We start from the raw sequence: 22736 nt of genomic DNA, 5'->3' as shown, positions 1-22736 counted from the left end.
AATTAATTGTGGTGTCCAAATGAATGCTAAATATGAGCTAGGCAAAAAGTCTGATTAATCATGAAACCATTTTTGAATAGAAGACAACATTGTGGACAAGGGGGTTAAGTTTGCATCGCTTACGCTTGCTGGTCCTGGGCTATTGTCTTGAAACCAGGAGCACTATCACTGCCTGACATGCCTGCTTGACAACTGCAGTGCAGTCACAGGACCCACAGGGCAACACAGGTGCTGTAACCGGTGTGTTTTCACATTCAGGTGAAGTCAAGTGGGTTTTTTTTTTTTTTGGTTGTTGTTTTTTTTATAACCTTACCACAATACTACACCTGCAACCTTAAAATGGGTATTAAAGGGCCAATGACTGCTGCCAAGCCATTCTTCCAATACACTTTGGCGTCACCAAAGTGTGACCAAGAAGCAAAAAAGGCAGACTAACATAACACATAGAAGCAGAGAGACAAACTGTAACATCAACTACAGCAGGAATGAGGCGAGTGTGAGAGGAATAAAGAAAAATGGGGGTTTGGAGGAAGGTCAGAGAGCAGGTTTCTCACATTGTTGGAGCGCAGAGAGACCCGCCCTCCACAGCGAGCACAGAATTTGGTCTGGCAGTAGGAGCAAAGGTGGCCACAGCCATCGGCAAACTTGGTCTTGCGGCAGATTCCGCAGGTGGGCGCATCGTCTTTCTGCTGCGTCTGCTGACGTCGTGTCTCCGCCCCAATGCGCCGCACCTCCTGTTTGTAGCTCTCAAACTGCTGGTGCAGTGTTCTGGGGAGAGAAGTTCAAAATGCCCATTAGTGATGCATCAGGCAACTTCAAACCTTTTGTACTTTGATAAACATAACCCCTTAGCACTGTTGAAAGAAAGAAACAGTAAAGATCATGGAGCAATTTCTGAATCAGCGATTCAATTTTTAAGTAAATAAATTTCACAGCTACAGAAAGCGATATAATACATACACATTGAGAACAACATTTCAGTTGGTGCAAAATAATTGGCAATTAGAGTACCAGTTGAAAGGTGCCTTTCAAAAAAAAAAACAACAACAACAAACAAACAAACAAACAAACAAACACACACACACACACATCCAATTAAACGAAACTTCAGCTCAGTTTTGCTCTCAGTGGCTCATAGCCTTTCCCCTCCCTGTTTCCTGGGACACCTATGGAGGAAATAACCCAAGTGTGAATTGCAAATCAAGCCATGTGAAAGCATCCACAATGTTGTCTCAACAAAACTGTCATAGGGATATTGCATTAGCATACCATGGCTTATATAGGCGCTTTAATTGGCTTGCTGAGTGAGAGCGATAAAGAGGAAGGAGATGGCTTCATTCACAGCTTTGCAGTTCATTTGTAGAAGTAGTTCCAGTTAAATCATTGGTGCTTTGGCAGCAAACTGAGTAAAGTCCTCTCTGCTTTTTTTAACAAAGACAATATAGTGCACTGGCAATATAAAAATAAGGCATTTATATTAAAGCTATTAACCCAAAAAAAGGAAGTTTAACATGTGGAAGGCCTTCTGAGCTGTAATGGTGCCACTGATTTAGGCCATAATCTGTAATCACATGGTCCCAGATTACAATATAACTAGCAATGCGAATTTGCTTGTTCTGTGAAAACCAACTGTCCAAAAGTGCATATTTTAGAAATATCACTGAATGATGAACTGAAAGATGAATTTAAAAAATATATGGAATTCATCTTGACCACCTGCATTTGTTGAAAGCAGACATGTCTTCTACAGTCCTCAGCCTACAGTGCTCAGCTGTTGGGTAGGAATGTGGTAGAAGACATAACACCTGATCCAGTGTCAGCAGCTTCTTGTGATTGAAATAAAACCAGCAGTCTTCCACCATTAAGTCCTCCAAAATCCAGGAACACCGCTGTGCCTTTATGGAACAGAGCTACAAAACAAGGTCTGTTTCTGTCCGTGAAGTTTTCTGACAAAGCTAATAATTTCAATTCCAACAAAATACAAGGTGAATGAGGCAATATCCCAGAAAAAAACTTTAAGTCCAGGAAATGAGTGCACAAAAACGAGCTGTCCATTCCTCTTATCAGTCTTTTAGCGAGACTGAGCCGGACTGCCAGCATACACAGCTGAAACAGGGAGGTGACTAGCAGACTGGGACATAACATGGCCAATCAGCTCACAGTGGGATGGTTGGAACAGGGACAGTAATGTTGTTGCAGGAAATGGTGAATGAAACGTGAAAATAAATAACAAATACCAACATTTATGGAATCCTATCAAGCTCCAAAAGTACTTTACAATGGAAGCACAATCAAAGTGCAGTTTGTACATTTGTACACACTTTCTCACATCAATGATATAGCTCAGGCAATATGAGGTTTAGTATCAGTATCCGGCCCATGGACACTAAGACAAACTCAAACCACCAACTGTACCGATTAGTGAGCTGGTGCTGCTATACCTCCAAAGACACAGCTATCTACTGATGTGCGAAAAGGTTACGAATGAAATATCTTCTTTGACACACAGCCAAAGCAGCTCACATCTTTTCTCAAATATCTGGGATGTTGTGCTTAAGTTTAAACGCTGAAGTTTTTTGTAATGTACGCCGAAAAGAGAAGTAAGAACCTAGAGGCTGAACATCAAAGCACTGATAGCATCTATAACGCTTTTGCACAGCACTTAAAAACAATGTAGAGATCCTGTCTTTCCCATGACAGAATTGTTTTACACCATTACATCGGCTGATCACTGACCATCCTCAAGGGAGAAAGAATCTAATATTCTCATCAATGAATTTGACTTGCACATGAATATTTTCACTGAATTACATTTCGAGTAGGCTTTGGTTCAACAAAAAATAAAAAATGGGATCTCGGGGTGACTCAAATACGTAATTCAAATGGAAAAGCAACATGACACCACCACAGAAGCAACGTCATTAACTTCACCTTTGACCCTGAGATGCTATCGATCTTGCCAATGGGAGCCCAGGGGCCAAGCCAAGCACAGGCACCATGGGAACAGCTGTCAAAAACAGAGGGTGCACGACCGGTTGCCATGGTAACATGGTGGCATCAAGTGCTGGGTGACAGCGGGTTTTAGTGCACCAGCTGTTCCTGTTCTTAAGGCCACAGTTTCATCAGTCTTTTCCGCTGCTTCCACACATTCAGCAGATGCTCACTGTTTAAAGCAGAGTGAGGTGATTTCATATTATAAAAATAAATCTATGTTCTCACCCTAAATCACAGAGGAACTCTGCAGCAGTGTGGAGAGTTTCACCCTCTCTGACTGACAATCTCGTAATTTCAAACACCAGGCCTGTACGGATTCTTTTCCCTAACCCTCAACAGGAGACTTTTTTATATTGATTCTCATGTTTCTCTAGTTACATACATTTTTGGTGGGATGGGGCCAAAAAAAAATATATATATATATATATATATATATATAAACTACTCTTAGCTACCAATATCCAAAAACATTATGGTTTTATACCTGAAGGAGCTTCTTCAGCCTTTTTATATCAGTTAAGCAATCTTAAAACACAACACTGACATATTAACAAATTACCAGTCGACCCTGAGTCATTAGAGGTCATCTTGATTTGTATTTCTATTTTTCATTCTACTGGGGTTTCGACCAGCTCTTGAAGAAAATACCCACTCTGACCTGCCAGATGCACCACGATGTACACAATATATAAACTTTGTCAGTTTATTTATTATTAGCAAGTAGCATACAGGTGTGTCATCTAAAAGCAGCTGCCCGATCTAGTGATGAAAATGAGCTCAAAAAGCAAAGCTGTTTAGGGGGCTGGTATTATTTTCACCACATATGTGTGTGTGTGTGTGTGTGTGTGTGTGGTAAAAGTAGTCGTACAGTTCGTACAGTTCCACAGAGGTCTGACTGTGAACAGATTTAGTCTCAATGGCATCATCAAAACCTCCACAAGACAATCACTAAACTTTACTGTACACTTTAGCTGTTATGGGGTCCAAAATAATAAAAAGAGAGAGAGATGAAAGATACTAAAATCCTTAACAGGGCACGCACTGTCTGTTTTTTAAGTAGTAATAATGACAAATGCAGCTTTAAATCATAAAAATATCATTAGAACCTTTCCAGTTGACAAAGATATGCTACACATCCAGTATTTTCCCTCAAGAGCTTCACAGTGTATTACCACATTTGTCTGAGACAGAATGTGTGCTGAGCATGTTTTCACTGACACACTGTGAGTGGTAGAAACCTTCATTTCAGTGCAGTTTTCAGTGACAGTGACATTTCTTCTAAAATGGAAAGCTTCCCGTTATGAACTACACATATGTATCAAATACATATCAAATATCTACGGAGTAACCTCAATCTGTGCATTCTAAATTCTCATAATTTAGCAAGACATGCACAATGTTATCACGTCCTCTCCGTCAACACAACATCATTATTAAACATTCTAATTTACAAATGCATATAAGGAATTCTACACAACAGCCACACCGTCAGAAATTAAAGCATAATGGAGACACACACGAAGAGACGTCCTCTCAGGTAAGGACACATTCACTTCGTTCACTCTATTGTGTGTTGATAGATTACATGCCTGAACCTGCTGCCTCTCCAGGAGCCAGACACCATGCCCTAAATCACAGGTGGTGAAGGAGCACTAAAATATTTTAGAGGAGCAAACGCTTACTTAAGTTGTTATGAGGTGATATTTGCATTGCTAATTACCTGTATAGGAAACTGGAAGCACTACAAAAAATGTTTATGCCCATTTTGAAATATTTATTTTCTTCCTCATATTGTCCAATCATCTTCTTATTATGTTCCAAACTACTTGCTTTAACCGGAAACATGACCCAGTAGTCCTTGTGTATAGTCCTACACAACTTCAACATTATTAACAGTGTGCACAGTGTATACCCACTTTGCATATGGCAGGGTTGTCTTTTTTTTTTATTAATTAATTTGAATGTGAGGTGAAAAGTTCATACTTGGACTTTAATGTTCAAAATGTAACTTGCACACCAGACTACTTGAAATAGTTTCACTGTGATCCAGCAGAGGGTGCTTTAAAAGTTCACTATCACCTTGACCTATCAGTGCTCTGGGCCCTGTTGGCCTGTCAACAAAATGAGCTGACTTTGATGACAAATCATGACATTATTGCTTTGTTACATCAATGGCATACAAGAACGGCTCTGAGACATCTGAGAAACAGCATATGAAAGTATGTGGGGTTCTATGCAGTGGATGGCAAGCTAGTTTTCATAGGGTTTTTTTTTTGGCAGCTGTTTGTATTATGTGTGTGCATGTGTGTGTTGGTGTATAAGTCCTTAAGATCTGAATAAAGCCAGTGTAGTATGGGAATAATGTTACTACCGACCTACTACTGATACAGATCTCTACACAGGCTGACATTTTGATGCGTGATTGAAATAAAATTTTGAAAATGCTGGCTCAGTTTCGTCAAGGGTCCCACAGGGAACCCTGCCAGTCAGGCAGAAAAGCTAGCACAAGCAGGGCCCCAGAACAAGCTCACCTATGCAGCAACTTCTCAGGGAAATAACTGTGGTCACCAACACGGCTGCACATTTTTTACCTTGGACAAATGACAGCCTCAAGTCATGTTAAATTCACAGGCCACAGTAAATAAACTCCAGTCTGTCCCTGACTGAGATACAAGAGTGGCTATGTGTGTAAACGTTCACACATATTTCACCATATAGCCTGGAGCAAGGTACTGTGGAGAGTGGGGCATGAGGCGTGATCCTTTTCAATGAGCAAGTGAATCTAAATGAGTTTATAGCCCCCGTTTTTCACCTTTTTTTAAATTCTCTATGTAAAGATGAAATACACACAAAACAAGACAGAAACTATTTCCCATCTCCCACAGAGTGTAGCAGTCATTATATAGACAAAAGGGACTAAATCTACTGTAATGTGTTACTATCTAACACTGTTAGCATCTGGCTGTGGCAGACAGTGACCAGCGGGGTTCAAGTGAAATGGTGTGAACCAGCTGAACTGTGGCCTTTGCTTCTCTGTAGGTCAACACCATAGGCCAGAAGGGACTGCCAGAGAGCCAGATGTAGTTTATTCATTTGTCAAAACAAGTGCGTAAAAGAACACACATGTATCCATGTAAATATATTAATCACATTAATCATCAATATTAAATCACATGTGCAAATGTGATGATTTTTCCTTAAATATATAGCTCATTGTGTCCAAGGACTTTTCCTCCCTGGTCTTCATTTCTGTTTCTTGCTCTTCCCATCTCACCCTACCCTCACTCCCATCTCTTCAGCAGTTGTTGGTGTGGAGTTGTTAATTAGCACTGCTATGAATACATTGCCCAAGGATAGGGACGGGGAAGCTCTGTGTGTTTGTTTTTGTGTAGTTTTGTGTGCAGGGCAGTACTATTTCTGTCCCATCAGCTGAATCCCAGTGATGCCTTGCAGAACTCTTTCTCACTTGGAAGTTAGAAGTGGCCTGTATGTTTCAACAGGAAATGCTGATGGATCATAGTTTTAAACAGGAGTGGACATTAACAAAGTAAATTTACTTGAGTACTGTACCTAAGTACAGTTTACTTTTTTGGGGTATACTTTTACCTTCACTTCACTACGTTTGATGGACAGATATTGTACTTTTTACTCCTTTAGCTTTCTATTGACACGCTCGTTACTCACTAGTTTTGTGCTAGTCTAACATTACTCGTTCATGATTTTTAATTTTAATTTTTTTGTGACACACACATCTCTGTGTGTGTTCCAGGTAAGAATATGGCCACGATGTATAATCCTCATCCTACCTGGATTATTTCTCCATAATAATCGGCTCATTCTACATTATATATTTATTATTCATTATACATCGTGGCTGTATTATTACCCGGAACACGGAATTAGCTTGTAGCCCGTGTGTCATCATCTAATGTCTTCTGTGGACATCACTTCAACACGGTCCATCTCCTCATCAGCGGTGGAGTACTTCTCAATTTGTGGCCAATATCTTTGTGTGGAAATAACGTCAACAACTTAAATACCCCCTCACCCCACAGCACCCTCCCGTGTCCCTCTCTCTGTTACCTGACTGCAGCTGGAGCCCTCTCCTCTCTGTCTCCTTCTTTCTGATGGAGCTACCAAACTCAGCTGTTTCTGTCAAAGATAACGTTTTGTGTCGGGCTTTAATTCAAGCTAGGCTAATGGACGTTAGCATCAGAGCTGGACAGTTAGCCTACGTTACAAGCTATCTGTTTCTTACCTTGCAATACGTTTCTCGCCCCAGCTTCATCGTCACAACTTCTTTAAAAATATTTGTTTCGAAAATGTCTTTACCCTTTATTTTCTTAATCTCTCTTCTTTTCCTTTCTGATCAGCGGACTGATGCTGACTGGACATTTTCCTACCGAACCTCAGACAACAGAGAACAGGCTAGCATGGCAACAGTAACCAAGGGGGGCGGGGCTCAGCGAAGGATCGGTGGCCAAACCATTTGTTGGGGTTGGGGGGGTTACAATTAAATTATTATTATATTAAACTCTGTCATCACAGTGGGTGATTTGTTCTGTATTTTCCTAATTTTCTCTGGTCTTATCAGGTCTGGTCTAGTCTCTGAAGAGGTCCTGTTGGTGATGATCGTGCGGGGGTGACAATTAGGAAGAAAACAAGTAAGAAGCTTATGTAACTAAAATATAACATACCTAAATATACATATATACATATACATATATACACATATATATACACATATACATACATCACTAAAATAGTGAAAATAGTGAATAGTAAAATAAATGTCCCTTTTTCCTCCCATAAACAAATCATGTCAGTGACTCTTTTACTGGTCTAGTCTGTGGACGCGTCCTGTCTCCGGTCTGGTCTCGGTGCATTCCTGGAGGGGTGCCGTCACCCGTCTGGTCTGGTCTGGTTCGGCCTAGGTCCTGGGGGGGGCGCCGTATCAGCATTAGCCCAGTCCATTACTCGTAACCAACTAAATCCGTAGACACGTGCAGGTGCCCACACGGGAATGGACCTTTACATTACATATATACATTACATTACATATATACATTACATTTTCATTACATACATATTCAACATTACATCATCATACATATATATATACCATTACACTTAACCCCGGGGTTACATTACATCATTACATTACAGCATTACCTAGCCAGGAATCGAACCCCTCCCTACTGGGTGGGGGTCGGCAGCGTTGCCGCTGCGCCACAGCGCTGCTCGAATTGCGGCATATATTTGCACTATTTCGCCATTTCACGTCACGTGACCTAACGTGCTGACGTAATAACCCAGAGTGAGCTGGGATTGGCTCCAGCATCCCACGTGACCCGGAAACGTCATTTCATTCGGTATTGCCGGTTTTAATGGAAAGAGATAATTGCATATTTGCGATTTCTTAGCTCCGAGTCCACGCCTGTTGATTAGTTTATACATTTTATGAGTAAATAAATACCATGCTTTGTTGCTGAATTTTTGTTGTGTATATGCTACAGTTTAACTCGTTGATCGTCACAATGACAATTATGTAGACCTACAGCCTATTTTCTGGGCATGTCGTGCAAGAGATAACAGATGATGTAAAGGCTTTCAGGAAAAAATATTTTAAGTGTTCAGTGACTTCCGTATAAATCATGCCCTTACTTGGAACTAACAGAGGGCATAATCTCATTCCCAACCCAGTTTCCCAAAGGGCGCAAAGTTGATACATTCGGGTGGCCAGGATGAGCGTTTGTCATGTGAGTGTATGTTCATTGTGGTAAAATGGACAAACTTGTCCATCGTGAATTATGAAACATATGGACACATCCGGTGGGTATTTCCGAGGAGCAGAAATATGTCATTCGCAGGCGCTCCGTCCGTTTCCAAATGAACGGTAAGCAATAGTAACGTTATATGTCAAAAATAATGTCATCAGTTCGTCAGTCGAGCATGCTAACCAGTTAGCTAACCAGTTAGCTAGCAGTCCATTTCGAAGCGAGTAACTAGTGTAAGTGATCCGGCAGTGAGGTTTACTTAACGAAGGCTACTCTCCACAGCTATGCTAGCTGGCATCCATTTACACAAAGATTGATAAGAATGGCCGAACAAATGCATTCTCCATTTTTTTTATATATAACAAATAACATATCAGTAACCTACACATCGGCTTGTTCCATGTCGCTTTCCGTACACCCAGCTGTGATTCTATTTGCGTTTCTTCTTTGAATACGCACGGTAACATAGCAACTACGCACGACTCAGCAGTAAATCGGCGTAGGGGGGAACCAAATCGGTGAACACACCGGACCGATCAGTCCTCATGCAAAGACCCCCCGGAGTTGGAGACTGTTTATTGTGTCCATATAAAATGTGTTTTGTACAGACCTCTGGACTAGAGACTGGACCGGATCCCCCACAGACCGGTTCTTGTAGGGCCTCTTTAACTGAAGGTATTTTTTTAGCTATAAACATGTCTGCAGCAGAATCGCATCAGTGTATTGTATGACAATAAAGCTTTCCTTTCGTGTATTTCCTGAGGTTTTTTTTTATATATACCTAAGTAATTTTTTAAGCAAATACTTTGTTTTACTTTTACTTAAGTAATATTTTGACAAAGCTACTTTTGCTTGTGTACTCTGTCCACCTCTGCTTTTAAAACAGTAGATCTACAGTTTCCTACAGAAGTATTCAAAAGCAGGTTTGTCATTTCTGCCCTATGGCTTTAACTATGGCTTTTGTTGGCAGAAATGGTAACACCCTTTAATTGTGCCATAAAAATAAGATTTCAAACAAATCCAAAGCATTTCCATAACATGTTTTCAGCTAAACATCCTAAATATGGGTTATTCATTGTATTAATGGGGATGTCTTTTCCATTGAAATTTTAAGATTACAACACATTAAAACATGCAAAAATTAAAGGCTTATAAGTGAAAATGCTGCAAGCAGCAGTAAGTTATATTTTTGTTTGCTGTTTATAACTAGCTAATGAGGATGGAAAAATGAATGAAGGGGAATTAGTCTGTTATAATAATGAAACTAATGCCCTTTAGTGTCAGATATCTATCTTACTCTGCCAGCACATTTCACCTTAACACCTTATCACAGTAACACCCACCTAATAAACAGCCAGTAGTGAACTTAGCTTGCAGAGTTGTAAGCTTTCTGCCACCACCAATGAGAAAGAGTGCTATTCTGAAATCAGATGTAAGGAGCAATACCGCTTCCACTTGGGTATCATTTAAAATGATTTTTAGCTAAAGATGAATAAGTAATAGTTGGATTGATTGCCCCGGTGGCAGGCCACACTACACCATGTCACCAGCCCCTTGTCTTTGGGTGTCTTAGTAGGGTATGGTGGGACATTGAAAACACCCCTTTAGAGTTTTGTTCTTTTGTGTTCAGTTTTGAAAAGATAAAAAAAGGCAGTGCCTATTGAGACACCAAGTCTCATTTGATACATCATTGCATATGGAGAAAAGGTAGACCTACGACTATACAATCACTTTTCAGGGTTGGGGTTCAGCAAACAGTCTACTGACATGAAAATATCATTTTTCTGGGTTTTCTAAGTTTTAGATGAGAGAAAAAAGCAAGCATAGTGGATCAATAGTCCCAGCACTCTATGACAGTAGAGCTGAGAGTGCTGAAGAAGCGCATCTCTGCTTCTGTTGGCGCTGAACACTAATGATGACGACAGACATGTTGACACATGCTGTGAGGCGGCAAGGAAAGGACGAGTCAGGGTGGAGGCTGAGTGATCTGAGGTGGTAAATGAAAAGGAACAGACACAGACAAGGAAATGAGACATTTGAGCAGAAAAGAAACATCAAGGTAGGAAGAACAGATGAGGAGAGTATACACAGTCCCTGAAGTCTTTCCATCTCAGAAAGAGATGGATAGACAAACAGCTGTCTACAGGAAGGAGGAGGAGGAGGTGGTGGACGGAGAACAAATGAAAAAGCAAAGGATGAACAAAGAGAGCCAAGACGGAAACAAGCGTGGGCCAGAGACCAGGAGAGAAGCCGATGCATCCGGAGCCACTCTATAAATATCACTTGAGAAGAGGAGGATGGAGACAGGATGATGGAAAGAGGACGGGCAGGATGAGAACAAGGAGAGGAAGGAAAATAATAGTGATATGAATGTCAAGAATATTTGTTGTCTATTTATAAAAGCAAGTATTTGGTATTTTATTGGTATTTTATTGAAATAAAGAATGTGTCAAAAATCTGGAGTCAGTGACGTGTGTGGGAAAAAGTGAGGAAGAGACGAGCAGCAGATGGGTGCTCAACCAAATGCAAACATCATTGTTGTCTTTTTGACTGCGAGGTTCTCCATCCCAATTTTAACACATTTGGCCCCCTCCACTGTCAAAAGGCCACAATAGAGCATGACCATCATAATGCCAGGAGAAATACAGCACCCAGGTGGTCTGTGCATATCAATCTATAGGGCAGCAAATTCTCAAACAGCCTTGTCAATTCTCCCCAGCTTGGTGGCGTTTGATCCTCAGCTGTCATTCTGTCCAGGATCAGGTGTCAGAGGCCTCATCTCCTCCTTCTGGTGGAGTCATGCTCACCTGCTTTAACCTCTGAAGACCCTACATCCTCACATGCATGACATTACATTTTGGCTCCTCTAAGCCATACTTAATTTACTCTTACTCAGACCTGTCATCTTCTGGTCACCAAAGCACATTACAATGATCTGTGTACAATCAAAATGGCAAACAAGTCTCATCAACATGCATACCAAAAAAAAGCTCGGTTCTCAGGAGGTTAAGGAGCACAACAATGAGATTAACTAGTACTGAGCAATAAAAAAATATATATTATTATTATTATTTTCATAGTATTTTGGCAGGTATTGTGACTGTGCTATATAACATACAGATATATTAATTAATTATGCAACCAAAACTGCAATCAAATCTGAATGTTCTGAGTTCCTCATCATTTGTTTTGAGATGAATATGAAGGTCTTGGAAAATCAAAAGCCTTCTACATGAACGCACACACTGAGATGCAAAAGGCCTATGACCTATAAAGACCTATGAAGTAAGGTGGAGGCGAAAACTGGTAAGCTCGCTGCTCTCCACCTTCAGTGGAGAGATGGCTACTGATGCATGCTTCACTCCTGTTCCCTTTCCTGAAATGGAAATGAAAGAAGACCTATGATCAGAGACTATAGCACTTTGATTGGCAGCACTTCTCTTTCAATTTCTGCTATTTCTCTCGTTCTGGCTGACTGGCAGTGAATCCATGTTTTCCAGCTTGTGGTGGTGGATGGGGTCTATTATTGTTTAATTCAGGATTGCACTCTTGCTCAAGCCGATAAGACAGAACCGAAATGCAATGGCCACAGCCATTTGTTTACAGCAAGGCATAGGCAGAATACATAGTCGCCTTGGCAGTTGCTGGGAATCAATGCACATTGAGCTCGAACAAAATATTTCAGTACAGCAGAAGAAATTCCCTTTTGGAAGAGTGAAGCATGTAAATCTATTTTAGCAGCTTCCAAAATGGCCATTATCGTTCCTTTTCATCTGTTCTCCATCCCCAGTGCTTTGTGGAGTTAGTTGTGAATATCCACACTGTAAATTGGACTTGCAGTATATATTTACAGTTAAAATATCAGCAATGTCTTTTATCATATGTAACTCTGTGACCTGATAAATCCAAGTTCCATCAAATTTCATTTTAGCAGATTTAAAGACCAAAACACGTGGTTCACTGTTCACACTTATTAAGGTAAATTCATGAACAAGTGGCCTCCTTTTTTTTTTTTTTCAATATTGGATTGCAACACCAAATGCACATGTGCATATTTTCTTTTTATTCAGGAGAACCTGCTTGCAGAATGTTGTATAAAACTCAAACCCCAAATTGGAGGGGATGAATGACTGCACTCAATGTTGTTGCTTTGAAAAACAGGGTAAATCCATAGTTCTCAAAGGAACCCCCCAGGGTACCTTGAGGGTGTTCCTGAGGGTCCCCAGCAAAAATGGGAGTGACACAGTGACAGGATGTATGACTACTTTGTTCATGAGCTTCACCTTCTGTTGTAAAATGCAGGCCTTGGTTTAATTTTTTGAGTCCCTAATTTAAGAACCACCGGCGTAAATTCTGCTAAATATACAATCAATTTGGTTTAATGTACAAAGTCACTGTTACTGCTTCACACACCCTGAATACTTCTTTTTCACACAGTGTGTGGCTTCAGTCCATCTTTGGTCTATGGTGTTTGTCTTCTGCAGCCCCTCCCACAACTAGTGCTTGCAAGTTGACAACTCTTTGTATTGATGCTGTGAGTATTTAGGGAGCAGAGTGGTTTTGTTTTGTTTTTTTGCAGAGACTCCTCAGTCAGTATGTGCTTTGTGTGCGTCTATCATTCCATCTCTCTCCTACTCATGCATTCATTTTTTTTCCTTTTCCATTTATATCCCTCTGACTCTCCCTCCTGTCTCTTTATATATTTCCCACATCTCTCTCTCTTTACATATATATATATATATACATACATACATGCAAACATACATGTATATATATACACATACATCACTTTGCATTGTCTTCATCTCAGTTTCTTTCTCTTCTATATACAGAGACACACTTGTACACAAATCACATGTAGCGCACAAAGCCTCTGACCTCACACAGCCGGTTGGGTGATGTATAAGCCATGACTCTAGCTGGTGGAGTAGTTGTGGAGTAATTACGGGCGATCTCTAATCCCTTCAGTCTATCCCAGCAGATTCAGCGAGCTGCCAGTATGTTGAAACAACCCACCACTATTATTATTATTATTTCGGTTGTGGTCAGTTTGACAAGTGGTGAGCAAACTGGCAACATGTTGATAGAAGAAAATAAAGACAAAAGCACAAAAGTCCAACCAAACATGAAAAAGTGACCTTATAAGGAATATAATATCTTGGACAAAATATTAGGCTACATACTATACACTAATGCAGAATAAATGGCCTAGAACTAAATTTTCTCCATCTAACATTTGAAGTTGTTCCAAATTGATGAGCCAAAAAACACTAAAAGGTCACATTTAAAGCTGCATTATGCAAGTTACTGAAAATGGGCTACCATTGGCAAACCATTCTGCTCCTCCCACCTCTTCCTTTCTCCTGCCCAGCCATTTACCTACATCATCTTCTGTCTCAGATGATACAGTGTTATCGACACTCACATAAGAACACATTGCCACATGTTCTGGTCACAAATAATCTCTTTGTGACATAACATGAGCTCAAAACATGCTTGCATGTTTGTAATAATGAATGGTGTTACCTAAATAAGCATACAGAGACACTTTTTGAACAGTGACTCATTTTACCAGATGACATAAACTGGAGTCTCAAAAAATGTTGTGTGGCTACACATGATATAATCCCATCACTTTCTCTGACCACAAACACAGACAGAGATGGAAGGAGAGCGATGTAGAGAGCCTGGTCAGCCCAAGTAGAATGCATTCTCATTAAAGTTTAATGCCTGGGAGGCTTGGGAACACTAAAGAAGCTACTCACCAAGGCTCACTCAGGTCTCTCACTCCTTACACACTGACTCACACACAGTCCCACCCAGCCACACATTTCAGCGAACGTTCTCTTCCGAGTGTAAAAGGCCATACCTGGCTCCCTGTCACATTCTATCTCTGTTGCTGCAGCCAATGATTAACCACATCTCAAATCAGCACAGCTGTATCAACACACAAAGACGAGCCTGTTTCCCGGTTTACACACACCAAAGACAGATCAGTGATTTAAGGACATTTAGTGTTGGGAGGTTTTTAGAAAACAAATGAAGGACACAGCTGGAACTGTATGCCCTTCACATGTTCATATGTGATTGACACCAAGTAGCCTCAATGTTACTCCCTACATATGGTTTCAAGCTTTTCTCGAGACTTTAAAACCTGGGTGCAGGGATTTGATTACATTCCAGTGACTAAACTAGAATTTTTTTTTTTTTTTGTAATGGACCTTGCTTTGAAATCTCATTATGGGTTATAGTCAGGGTTTCATCTAAGTGCTTAACTCGTTGGTCTAAACATGCCATCACTGGAATTATGAACATATTGGGCAAAATGGAGATGCTCACCATACATCCAATGCTGTTGATTCAGCGTTCAGCACCATTGCAGAAAGTAGTATCTTTCAACAAGTACTTTTAACTAAATGACTGCATAAATTGTGTCTCTCTTCTCTTTGGTAGAACCCAGAGAAGTGTCTCTGCAAGTAGCACCCTGGCAGTGGCTGGTACATCCAGCTTTTGTTGCCAGGATTCACACACAATTTATGAGTTGGTTGTTTACACGACAGCCTCTGCACTACACATAACAAGAGAGAAAATGTTGGGTTGGACAGGTGAGCAGGTCCCAGTTCGTATCCCACCGTAATCTGCATTTTTCAAATATCTTTAACCATCACCTCCATCTCCCTGTCCTTCCAATTGATTATATAACAGAGAGAGAAACAGGACTGGATTGCTAACAAAAGATAAAACATGATCTAGGGAAAAATAAACCATCAGACACTGAAGGAATTTTAACAGGGAAAAAAGCTGATAGCAGTGATGACTGCTGAGTAACATCCAAAAAGCGAGCATTTTTCTTTCTTTGTGGCTTCACTTGATAATAAAAAAAAACAAAACAGGAGAAGCAAACAGAACATGTGCTGATACAAGTGCAGAATGCACATATGTACACACACGCACATACATGTCACAGAAACACTAGGATAAATGATAAATACATAACACGTTAGAGACACTGCTTTTCCCCCCACTGGCTTCCATTCTTCCAGGTGTTGCAGACACACCCGACTGAATTGTAGTTCTTTTAATTAAGAGCAAAATGTGAAGATCCAATCCAGCACACTCTGAATACACACATATGAAGCACACAGACACTCCAGCTGTCTGTAAGAAGATTGAAGGTTAGCTGCTAGGCAACAGGACAAACTGTACAGTAACACAGGCGCTCTGTCTCTGAAAAAAGGGAGCTTCATGCAAGCTTTCATCGATTGGCCCAAAACACAGTACCCAATCTGAGTTTATGGTGCAGTTGGTGTGTTGTTTCTCAAGTCGTGCTAAAGAAATGTTCTCAGACATACACTGCAGCTGCTGTGTGTGCTTGTGTTAACATATGAAGGTGAAAATTGATATATATGAGCTTGTATGAGTGCAAATATGAAGCAGAATTCACATACATACACTTCCTGCCACTGTGCACACAGGCAGAGATTTATCCATGCAAATAGACAAAATGCAAATATTACACAATTTAATTAGTGGAATTCAACAGTGGGCCAAAACTGAAACAGGTTAACAAGAGGAAAAAGTCTTCTGAACATCAACATCAGCCAGTGAACTGAATATTTAAATATTTCAGGAACAGCTTCCAAGTGTGTGCTATTTTCAGACCTGATCCATAATTCAACATTAGCATTTTTCTCTCAGAAACCTTGAAATCCTTAAGTCTGCTCTGGAGAATGTTCACATCAAATTAGGCTTGATTGCGTGTAAATTTTGATAACTTAAGTGAACTAGCTAAAACTATGCTGGAAAGATAACAAACATGCAGAACTATTTCAAATGCCCTTACATGTCACATAAGTCATGTCATAAAAAAAAAATAAAATTCTGAAAATGCTTTCATTGGTTCAAACAAGTATAATGGATAGGGATGAGCGAGTACATCACTATTAGTATCTGTATCTGTATTCGTACTCCTAAGGGGCGGGGCTTAAAGCGGAACTGGGCATGGTTTGTACGAAAGTTATATTTCTAAGCCTGAAATTGATCTGGGTTGGTCAAAAGTTGCTATATTTATTGTAAGCCTCAATATATTTTTGTGTACAGCTACATTTTTGTTACACCAAAGTAAGAAGAGCGATCCGACCGGAAAAAAAAAAAAAAAAAAAACCTGACCCGGTGAAGAAACGCGATGCGGGCTGCATGAAGCTGTCTGTCACAGAAACACAGCTTCTGTTACCAATCAGGTTTTTACTCTTGCTCTAGTAGTGTTGATGTAGCCTAACTTTTTATTGCTATTAGGTTATTCAGTCGGATCATTTCTCCATGAAAATGAAGGCAAGGTGAAGTTTTTCATTGTGCCGTTTTTTCTCCGGTACAGCTAGCATCTTAAAATACCCATCTGACATGTTGAAATAATGTTTCGAGCTAACTACTGGACAGTGTTTGTTTTATTTATTTATTTATTTTATTGTGCTGCCAATAGTTTTCCTTTCCAGTGGGCATCAGTGGGCTTTCGGAGAATGACGTGTTGCTCTCTGTCCTATCAGAGGACAGAGAGCAACACGTGAGGAGGCGGAGTTTCCTTCAGCCCAGCATGGATCTTGACTCGTTTTACTCGTATGGTGCTCCTACTCTGCAAAACTGCTATATCCGTACTCCGGCCCAAATATCCAGCCCAACCATAACATTAGATATGACAGACATTTGGAAAAATTTAAAAGTTGATATGCTTTGACAGGAATGAGCATTCCAGTCAAGACTTTCAATGAGTTTTCTCATTTCTGTTCAGTCTATATTGTCTATTTGTAAACTGTCTTAACTGCTGACCCACTCCGGAATGACCCTGCTCACCCACAGGAAAGACCACGTCATACTAAACAAAGATAAACTAAAATGCTACACTTTACCTGTAGTTTTGACTCTTAACTTTAGTGTACCGGCGGTGTTAGGCAACAGGAAGTGGCAAAGGTATCACTACATCACTATAGACAATCAATCAATGAAAAGCAGCAGGAGGGAAGGAAGGAAGGAACAGCACAGAGTAAGTAAGTTATCTTTCAACAAGAGTCATTCCTTATTTTTCCACCCACTGCAGCTGAGAGAAGGAAGACACTGACCAGGTGTGGTGACCCTGCCTGAAACACAGCAGGAACAGTTTTTATATCAATGCTTTGAGCTAAGTTCACCAAAACTTACTTAAAGCACACATTTCCCTGACAGCAAGTGAAACAACAAAAACTAATTGGCCACACATTCAGTAGGATTAACTGACATCATGTTTTTAGCCACCTGTTGAATCTTAGTTTGAGCCTCTTGCTTTTGGCTCACTTGGTTTGCTGCTCAGTGGTGAGCATCACGTAGACCGTATGTCAAGATGGGTTTACCTCCATGACATAAAGCAGAAGTTTCGGAGTGGTTGGCTTGGCAGAGCCTGACTGAACTTAACTCCCAGAGATAGGTTGGGTTAATTTGAGACTTCAGTGCATGAATTCTGTGGCAAGAAAAGACTCACACACTCAGTTACACCAACTTGTGTGTAAATGAAATGTAAATTGGTGAGCCATATAAAAATTAATCTCCCTGTCGAGTTGTTATTAAGGAGGAAATTAGCTAAACAAACGCAAACTGATTTTTGCACAGTAAATGGGTTTATTTCTGCTGTACAGTTGAGGGAGTCTCAAGTTAATGGTCATTATGGGAAATGCAGTTTTAGCACTCCTGTGTTGATGCCATTTTTCACCTCTGGAGGTTGGCACTCCAGAGTTGTTTTTTGATTTATCGTAGCTTTTGTTGCTCCACAAGACAGCCTGCTGCTGTGGTTAGTAATGACACTGATGAGACCAGTCAGAGTGAATCAGAACAGGAATGTTAGGAGTAAAGTTTTTTTTCTCTCTCTCTCCGTCGACTTTTCCCTATTGGGGGTCAGTAAAGCAAGTCAGCATGATTGATTTGGCATTTTACGCCAGACAGTCTTTCTGCTGCAACCCTCCCCATTTATCTGGGCTTGTGACCAGTACAGGCCTACCAGTGGTTTACGTCGTGGCTGGGGTTTAAACCTGGGGCCTCTGCATGCAAAGAAAATACTTAAACTGACAAGAAAACTGGTCACATTAGACAAATATCAAAACATTTCCCCAAAAAGTGCCAAGCCAGTCTGTGTTTGACTTTGTCACCAAAGTACAGCTGACCTCTTGGTGGACAGTAGTATTCATAATAGACGGCAGACAGGCGGGGGGACTTCGCTGCCCTGTAGTTGCACCCTGCAGCCTGCAACCTGAGGGAGTCCTGGTAAAGAGAGATTAGCACTGCATGCGCATGTGTGTGTGTGCGGGACCCTTACAGCGGCCTTTCCCATTCTTTCTGCCTGCCCTTTTTCTCTCTCCTTCCACTGCCCTAATCCTTAAAACCCCTAAATCCTCCCCTCCTCTCCTGTGCCCCAAGTCCTGATTTCCTCGTCTATCCATCTGGTGTCAAGAAACAAAGTCTGTCCAAGCTGCACCTTTAATTGCCCCATACAGACGAAAAAATGTTCAAGAACACCGCCAATACTGTTTACTTCTACTTCTACCATAATATCAACAGGAGTACCTCCATTAACCCCCACCCACCACCTCCCTAAGGTCTTGTGTTTACATCCTCCCCCCTCTGAAATGTCTACGTCTCTTCTAAGTGCATCAATATTTTACACATTGCTTCTATATTTACATTTTTGAAACCTCAAAAGCTCCCAGGGGTTGATGGGAACTTGGAGCATGGGATGCAGAAAAAAGATTTCCTGTTGTGCTGAGACAAGTTTTTTTTTTTTTTTTAAGTCACATGGTTGGACAGGTTGAAGACTTTGTTGCTCACTCCCTGCAGCATGACAGCTCTCCTCCACTAACATCCTGTGGATTAGGAAGTCAGCGGATGTTTAGCAAGTCAATGGGGGGCGTCTCTGAAATCTATGGTGTATTAGATGTGGACAATGAGTTCGTTAGCTCTGTGACTCAGCGAAGGAAAAGTCCAGGTGCCAGCTTCCCATGACCTGACCAGGTCAAACTATTAGCCCAGAACCAGGTGTTCTAACTCAAAGGCAGATCAGGGCACTTCAGTTTCTCTCATGCTGCAGGTTAAACCCATGACAGATAAAGTCCCATATCAGTACAACCTTATCACTGCCAGCTGTTCAGGTCTCAGGCAACGCTGAAACCACACTGGACAATGCCGATCATGTGGAATAGTCTTGACGTAAGGTACAGAATGCTCAGAATGCTCATTTTTGGATATAAATTCTCACTGCCAGGGGAAATCAGTCTTGACGCTTACTTAGACTGCGTTTTCCCAAGGAAGACCAATTTGTGGAGAAAGAGATTGCCTTAAAGTACAACGCTTACACAAAAACTAACACATGGTTTAAAGCTGCATATGTTTCATTCAAGCAAAGTTATACAGGATTATATTTAGACCTTGTTAAAATGAAATAACATAGATTCTCTAAATATAGTAAAGCAGGACTGACATGGTAATCTAACTGAATTGCTATTTCATATGAATCCAATCCTTATGGTGTGTTCATGTTTTCTAATTTCAAAGGAGAGGTCAGCCCACTGTTGTTTTACCCCAATGTTCAAAGACCTGACACCGAATTTTAATTTGTCAACTAAGATCACTTGTGTGAGTGTGAAATGATAGGAAAATAGATGTTAAGCTACCATAGAAGTTTGGTAGAAACTCAGAAAAGCCATAACCAGATGGCCCAAAAGTGTCGCTGTATGAGAATAATGTTTGTTAAATGGCTCTGTGACTAAATGAAGCTTTCGAGAGTGGTTTTACCCTCATCGTTCATGTTTCCATTGAGAAGATCTGTCAGTATCCCTTGTGCAAAGAAAACAAAAGTCCACTATGAATCATATTGATTTTTAGCATCAAAATAGTTATGATAGCAAACTTGCTGCACACTACTACACACAAGTAATGATAATGCGCAATGACAGAAAAAGATAATGCCATACAAAATTAAAAGAATTCAGGCATTAGACTTTCTGTAAAGCTTTCATTTTGAACACAGTAAACAAATATTTTGGCTCAGATTCTTCTAATCATGAATGTGTGTCTGTAACAAATTAAGACAAAAAAAAAACATTATATATAAACATTATATGCTACGATAGATCATTGTGAAATTCAGGCTTACTTCATTTCAGCTACCCTTAAATCATTAGATACCATTTCCCACATTAATTCATTCATCTTCTACCACTTATCTGTTTTGCCGGGGGTGATTGAGCCAATCCCAGCTCACACTGGGTGAAGGCAGGGTACACCCTGGACAGGTCAGCAGTCCATCACAGGGCCAACACATAGAGACAGACAGAGACCAAAAACCACTCACTTGTCATTTACATCTGCAAGGCTTGAGCCTTTTTATGAAGCCATGGATCTAAAGGTAATAGGTGTCAGATGTACACACCCCACATTAAAGTGAAAGTCCTCGTTTCCTGTAAGGATGTGAGAGATTTTCTCTTTAATATTTAAAATAGAACTTTGAATGCTTTAATATGTGTCTGTTTAGATGACTAACTAACAAACATGCTCTAGCTTTTGAGATGTTGTTGCTATCCATAGCTAAGATAAGCACCACAATTACATGACTAATGGACTTATCTAGGGTACAAGACATCTGTGCAAGGATGAAAAAAAGCATCCAATGTTAAAAGAAAATGTCTATATCTTCCTCTCTTCATTTTAGCCGAGACAAATTTATTCTGCTCTGTGTAAGTTAAATTTGGATTAAGTGCTCTTCTTTTTCTATTTATACATTTGACATGTTCACAGCACAAATTCAGAGACACCTGCTCGCTGGTGATGTCAAGATTCAAGCAATTATAGCTAATTTTCCTAGGTTACGCCTTCCTGGATAGAAGGATCAGCTAAATGACCAAAATGTAAAAAGAAATTGCCTTATTTTTAACTGGCAGCACATTAACTTGTAAATGAAATATTTACTGGTTTTCCTCAGTCTGATTGAGAATAACGATGTGCCATCTGCACAGAGTGACTCTCACATGTATGTACAGTGCAAATAAAGCTTTCCCCTTGATAACACAATGACTCCTGTCTTTTCAATCTATTCATCTCACTTGCAAAGTCTCGCCTCATCCATTCACCATTTCTTTCAAAATAAGCTGTTGTAAATATTAAAGACCAGCAATTATTTCAGTGGCTTCCTGAAATCACATTTCTCCTTTGACCATGCTGTGCTGGTGATTAGCCAGATGATGAAGCCATTATTGATTAAACCTAAGCCTGTGCCTCATGGAACATTAAATACATCACTTCCTCTCAAGGGGCCAGCATCACCCAGCATCCCTTTAGGTTGCAGTCAGGAAATGAAAACAGCCATTAGAAACAGACCAAGCCAGAGTGCTTATAGGATGCTTTATGCTTGCAAAGGCAATATCCTTTATAGTAAAGGGGCCTTGGCTTGCAGGTGTGGATTGAACAGATTAGCATACAGGCCCAGCTGAGTGCAGGTTCTTGTGGTTCGAATTGCCACCACTTGTGGTGGAAACCCCCGAGGCATCAAACTGCATGTAATAAACCCTTTGCAGGAGACAGCTGAAGCACACACAGCCCTCCTCACGCTGTAGTATCTCTCTAACATCTCATGTGTTTGTACAGATAGTGAGTCTAGACCTATAGCTACCTCCTCCTACCTAACCATGATGCTTCATTTAGTGGTTTGCATTTTGTGTGTAGCTCATAGCATCTGCCTCTGGTTATTCTCATCCTTACACGGTGCAGATTCGTAATGTTTGGCGATTGTTGGTTATTTGATCTTCACATATAGGGTTTTAAAAGACGCCACGATGTATTCCGTGCCTTTTCACTCAGTATCGTGACTGGTTAAGGCCTGCTAAGATTCCCAACCACACCCCATCTTCGTTTCTCCGCCGAGGGGAGCGCAAATGATCGTTCAAACCGCCTCAC

The 22736-nt window shown here is 40.6% G+C and overlaps 1 protein-coding gene across 1 annotated transcript in view; it reads right to left on the bottom strand.

Annotated features, from left to right (window-relative positions):
* The window catches only part of LOC115041091 (regulating synaptic membrane exocytosis protein 1-like), a 67688-nt gene that overhangs the window by 44019 nt on the left and 933 nt on the right, over nt 1-22736 (bottom strand). Inside the window, exon 2 of the mRNA XM_029498390.1 lies at nt 555-768. Coding sequence (XP_029354250.1) covers nt 555-768 — 214 coding nt within the window. The remainder of the gene's footprint in view (nt 1-554; nt 769-22736) is intronic.

The sequence above is a fragment of the Echeneis naucrates genome, chromosome 1, assembly GCF_900963305.1.
Source record: "Echeneis naucrates chromosome 1, fEcheNa1.1, whole genome shotgun sequence".
Lineage (NCBI taxonomy): Eukaryota > Metazoa > Chordata > Actinopteri > Carangiformes > Echeneidae > Echeneis > Echeneis naucrates.
Note: the sequence above shows the minus strand (reverse complement) of the source record. Positions and strands in the feature narration are given on the sequence as shown.